At 36.8% G+C, this 5,934-nt stretch overlaps 1 protein-coding gene across 1 annotated transcript; it reads left to right on the top strand.

The window, feature by feature from the left end:
- The first annotated feature begins 2,168 nt into the window (after positions 1-2,168).
- On the top strand, positions 2,169-5,625 carry LOC112501914 (leucine-rich repeat receptor-like serine/threonine-protein kinase BAM3). The gene is made up of 2 exons (XM_025105681.1): positions 2,169-4,806; positions 5,132-5,625. The coding sequence occupies exons 1-2, from the start codon at positions 2,169-2,171 to the stop codon at positions 5,467-5,469; spliced, it is 2,976 nt and encodes a 991-aa protein (XP_024961449.1). The 3' UTR covers positions 5,470-5,625.
- The last annotated feature ends 309 nt before the right edge of the window (positions 5,626-5,934 follow it).

Genomic DNA, 5,934 nt, shown 5'->3' with positions numbered 1-5,934 from the left:
AAATTAAATTATAAAAAAAATTAAATTAAAAAATTACACAAAAAAATTTTAATTTCAAATAGTTAATTTGATACTAATATCGATATATTTTTGTCAAAATTTTATAATATTTTCAAACATATATTTTATTCAAAAATAAAAACATCATCGTTTTCTCAAAATCACATAAAGCCATATTGTAACATCGACTGAAATAAATAATAAAATGAAATATTAAAATCATGATATATCTTGCTGCATTGCGCAAGTATGCTTCTAGTATATATATATATATATATATATATATATAATCTTAATTCAATATTTTATAAAACTTTAACTTTATTGGATCAAATCGTAAAACACGTCTCCTCTAAAATTGTTACCATATGATATTGTTTGGCGTTTTAACAAGTTTTGTTACATGTTTTTAAAAATAAAGTGTCATATTAAATATTTTATAGGACACTTTTTAAATAGTGTCGTATAAAAATAACTAATACAACACTTAATTTTAAAAGCGTTAGAAAAACGTCCTATAAACCTATTGTAATCTTTTAGTTATGATGTTTGTTTGTTTGGTCATGTAAACATAAGTCTTATAAAACATTTTTATTAGGACGATTAGACATTCCAGACATCCTATAAATTTAATGTCGTTGTAGTGTATATTACATGGGTTAGAACTGTCGACTTTGTTCATGGTATTTATGCTTCTTCAAGTTCCCTTGTTTAGCTTAACTATTACAGATCTACATTGGTTATAGTTCAAGTTTTGACCAAGATTATTGAAGGTTTTTAGGCTGTTAACTTCAATCTTCACGATGTTAATTGAGGTATGTACAAGTTGATCTATAGATACACATATATTAAAATAAAACCTTGTGGGGTGGGGGCACATTTGTAATTATTGAGTATGAAGATAGGGAGGAAGAATGATAAGGGTATATTTGCAGTGGAGAAGTGCATCTTCTTTAACAAAAAAACATAGCTTTTACTTTACCTCATAAAGTTAAAGATGATCCAAAATCCAATAAGTACACATAAAAATTAAATATAAAGGGTAGGCCTCTAGGACTATATATATATATATATATATATATATATATATATATATGGCATATTTTAAATAAAATATATGTGTGTATGTGTTTTTTGAGTTTTAATATAATTGATCATATTGAAATTAATAATTTTGATTTAGTTCTTATTTAAAATTAACAAGATTTTCTCAATCATTATAATAAAGTTCTAAAGTTTTTATATCTATTTTGACCAGTAACGTACTGATCTTATAATATTTTGTCACATGATATATATTTGTTTACGAACAAGTTATAATATACATGATGTTGAACTTGTTATCCACGTTATTAGATGTTAAAAAATAAGTAGATAAGTGTTTAAAATGGATATGATTAAAGTTTATAAGAACAAACTATAAACAATCATATTTAAAAATCTTACAATAAGTCTATACAGCGCTTTTAGGTGTTTTCATAAGTTTCTTAGGAAGTTTTCTAAATAATGTGTCGTATTAATTATTTTATAGTGAAAAGTGTCGAATAAATCCATTCTTTTATAGAACACATTTTTCAAATAGTGTCAATAAAATAACTAATATGACAATTTATTTTAGAACCTTCCTAAACTTGTTAAAACGACAAAAAAAAAAACATCCTATGAACCATTTGTAATAATTTTCGATAGGACATTTGTGTGGTCCTATATATAAACTTAGGTCCTATAAAATATATTCTATTACGACGATTAAACATAATAGGGGCCATTTAATTACCAAACGCTTACAAAGTTACATTATCTTATGGAATAAATATAGCAAAGATCAATAATCTTACCCGATAAGAACGAATACAAAGACCAAGAATCTTACCCGGTAAGTAAGACCGTTTTAAACATGCCTAATGTTGTTAGAATGTTATAATTGTATCCGAATGATACCCAAAATGCTCCATCATATATCTTCACTTTGCTTACATGCATTTCTGACAAATAACATCAAGGATTCAAGCATGCGAATATAAGAAGGCAGATGTTGCTATCATCACTCGACAGCATCCGACGAAATGCTATTTACTGCTGTTACCAGCTTCTTCCATCACCAAACCACATACACCTCCTGAAACCTTAACCCTTCATTTCATTTCATTCATCATCACTTCCAAAATATGAAGCTACCATTTCTCATCACTTTTGTCTTGTTCACTTGTTGCCATTCCATCAGCTTCCATTTCTACTCCCTCAGAAAACAGTCCTCCATTCTTGTTTCTTTGAAACAATCTTTTGGAGTCTCTCGTCACCCTTCTTTAGATGGCTGGAATCACTTGTATTACACTTCCTTATGTTCCAATTGGAGTGGAATTACATGCGATAACACCACCTTCTCCGTAATCTCTCTCGATTTATCGAATTTAAACCTTTCCGGCACTCTCTCACCCGCCATAACTCAACTTCGATCCCTCGAAAACTTGTTGCTCGCCGGAAATGGCTTCTCCGGTGCATTCCCGACAAGGGTTCATGAGTTGTCAAGGCTTCGGCTCCTTAACATATCCAACAACATGTTTGAAGGAGGACTCGAGCTTGATTTTGCATTGCTAAAGAAACTTCAAGTTCTTGACGCTTACAACAACAATTTTACAGGTTTGCTTCCTGTTGGTGTCTCTAAGTTAAGTAGTCTGAATCACTTAAACCTTGGTGGGAACTACTTCTCCGGTGAAATTCCGGCGGCTTACGGTGGTTTATGGCAGCTGAGGTTTCTCCATCTTGGTGGAAACGACTTGCGGGGTCTCATACCCCGCGAGATCGGAAACCTCACCAATCTAACGCAGCTTCTTCTCGGCTATTTCAATCAATTTGATGGTGGAATACCTGTTGAGTTTGGTAAAATGGTGAAGTTGGTTCATCTTGATCTGTCGAATTGTGGATTAGATGGTAAGATTCCAACTGAATTAGGGAACTTGACCAACTTAGACACCCTTTTCTTGCAGACGAATAGGTTGGTGGGTTTGATTCCTTCTGAACTCAGCAATTTGGTTAACTTGAAATATCTTGATCTTTCAAACAATCAGATCGTCGGCGAAGTTCCACCGGAGTTATCCGCTTTGAAAGAACTGAAAATCTTGAACCTTTTCATCAACAGATTGCATGGAGACATCTCCATGTTCGTTGCAGAGCTTCCCAAGTTGGAAGTTCTTAATCTTTGGGATAATAACTTCACCGGAACCATTCCTCCGATGTTGGGACAGAATGGTAAACTAAAACAGCTCGATCTTTCCACTAATAAGCTCACCGGAATGATCCCAAAGTCTCTGTGCTTCGGTCAGAAGTTGGAAACTTTGATTTTGTTCAACAATTTTCTGTTCGGAAGTTTACCAGATGATCTTGGCAAATGCAGGTCGTTGGGAAGAGTTAGATTGGGACAGAACTATCTGAGTGGATCGCTGCCAAATGGGTTTCTATACTTGCCGGAGTTGTTGCTGGTTGAGTTACAGAATAACTATTTGGCCGGATTGTTAGAAGGACCGAACTCAAATGGCATCAATGGCCGATTAGCTCAGTTGAATCTTTCAAACAATCGGTTAACGGGTGTTCTTCCTACTTCTATTGGCAACTTCTCTGGGCTCAAGATTCTTCTTTTGAATGGTAACAAGCTTTCCGGTGAAGTTCCACCGGAAATAGGAGGTTTGAAGAGTGTTTTAAAGCTGGATTTGAGTAGAAACAGTTTTTCCGGTGGAATCCCGCCGGAGATTTCTCATTGTTCGTCACTTACATACTTGGATCTCAGCAGAAACCAACTCACAGGTCCGATGCCTCCTCAAATCTCTCAGCTCCGTATACTGAATTACTTGAATGTCTCATGGAACCGCCTTAACCGAAGCCTACCCGATGAATTCGGTTCGATGAAGAGCCTTACGTCTGCAGATTTCTCGTACAACAACTTCTCGGGTTCGATACCTGAAACCGGACAATATTCCGTGTTTAAATCCGGCTCCTACGAAGGCAACCCGAACCTCTGTCGACCCTACTCGAACCACCCCTGCAACAACTCGTCTTCCGAATTGCCTCTACAAACCAACGGTCGGCTTGATAACAGAACTACAAAGGTTCCCGCAAGATATAAGCTCGTTTTCGCTTTGGGACTTTTAGTTTGTTCACTCGCATTCGTTGTACTGGCAGTTATCAAGACTCGAAAGATGCGAACCCCTTCAAAATCAACCTGGAAGCTCACAGCATTTCAAAAGCTCGAGTTTGGTAGCGACGACATTTTGGAATGCTTGAAGGACAATAACATCATCGGGCAAGGCGGCGGAGGTGTTGTTTACGGTGGAACGATGCCTAACGGAGAGCAAGTGGCAATCAAGAAGCTAGGAACAAGCAAAGGCAATAATAACGGTTGTTCACACGACAGTGGTCTATCGGCGGAGATCCAAACACTGGGAAGGATCAGACATCGGTATATAGTTCGGCTAAAGGCACTTTGTTCGAACAAGGAGACCAACCTGCTGGTTTACGAGTACATGCCCAATGGTAGCTTAGGTGAAGTCCTTCACGGAAAGAAAGGCGGGTGCGTACTTAAATGGGACACGAGGCTTAAAATCGCTATCGAAGCTGCAACAGGTCTTTGTTACTTGCACCACGATTGTTCACCTCTTATCATTCATCGAGACGTTAAGTCGAACAACATCTTACTTAGTTCCGATTTCGAGGCACACGTAGCGGATTTCGGTCTCGCAAAGTTCTTGCAAGAAGGCGGAACATCAGAATGTATGTCTGCTATTGCTGGCTCATATGGCTATATTGCTCCAGGTACTTATTGTTATGTTTAATTCTATCATCAGTTGTGTGTTTCTTCCAGACGGTCAAAATAGCCATTCCTTAGACATATATTGGTCTTCTAGTCATTTCTTTTTCTGATCTAACCAAATATCACTACCTCCACAAGTCCCACGTCCACCACTTGCGGACCGAGCTAAAAGAGGAAAAAAATCAACTTGTAGACCTGGCCGTCTAATAATTTTTTGGTCTTTTAGCTAGGTCCGCAAGCGGGAGAAATGAGACTTGCGGACATAGTGATATTTGGGTAAATTGAAAGTCATGTTAAAAAGATTAACTAATGATTTGGTGGTTACAGAATATGCGTACACGTTGAAGATTGATGAGAAGAGCGATGTGTATAGTTATGGGGTGGTATTGTTGGAACTGATCACGGGGCGTAGGCCAGTTGGGGATTTTGGGGAAGATGGATTGGATATTGTTCGATGGTCGAAAACGCAAACCAATGGGACAAAGGAGGGGGTGGGGAAGATCTTGGATGAGCGGCTTAAGAAGGTTCCGATGGATGAAGCAAAACAAGTGTTCTTTGTGGCGATGTTGTGCGTGCAAGAGCACAACGTGGAGAGACCGACGATGAGAGAGGTGGTGCAGATGCTTGCACAAGCCAAGCACCCAAATACATTCCAAATGCGTTAATTTTTTGTAGCGAGAAAAACGATAGGATTTTAAAGAAATTCTTCGATTTCTTTCTCATGCTTAATCCTTTGGCTGTTGACAACTGAAATATGCCATTAAAATGTAGGAGTTATTCGCATGGCTGTCGGGATGAAACCCATTGCCACGAGGCCATTGGTGGAATATATAATTTTTTTAAGCCTCTTTTTAAATATATAGGGTTGGGTTCACGTGAGACTAAAGATTTTTTGTGAGACCAGTAAGACCAATTTATATTCATTGATAAACTTTATAAGCTAATGATCTAATGGTCTAAARTTGCACGGTGRYAAWTTTGTGATTATTGAGAAGTCTCGTGRCMATTTTRTGATTATGAATGTTCAGATTGTAGATCTAATCTAAGAGTTGAGAATTGATATTACGGGTCTCATGAAAAACCCTTGGTCTCACATGATCCCAAGTCTATATATATATATACACACACAC

This window comes from Cynara cardunculus, unplaced genomic scaffold, assembly GCF_001531365.2.
Source record: "Cynara cardunculus var. scolymus isolate 2C unplaced genomic scaffold, CcrdV1 Un_Scaffold_674, whole genome shotgun sequence".
Taxonomy (NCBI): Eukaryota; Viridiplantae; Streptophyta; class Magnoliopsida; order Asterales; family Asteraceae; genus Cynara; species Cynara cardunculus.
This window is presented reverse-complemented; position numbering and strand designations above follow the sequence as displayed.

Bases quoted from the DNA above. Each gene is read 5' to 3' on its own strand.
- LOC112501914 (XM_025105681.1), top strand. From the start codon at position 2,169: ATGAAGCTACCATTTCTCATCACTTTTGTCTTGTTCACTTGTTGCCAT. The intron at 4,807-5,131 runs GTACTTATTGTT...TGGTGGTTACAG, and splicing joins ATATGGCTATATTGCTCCAG to AATATGCGTACACGTTGAAG.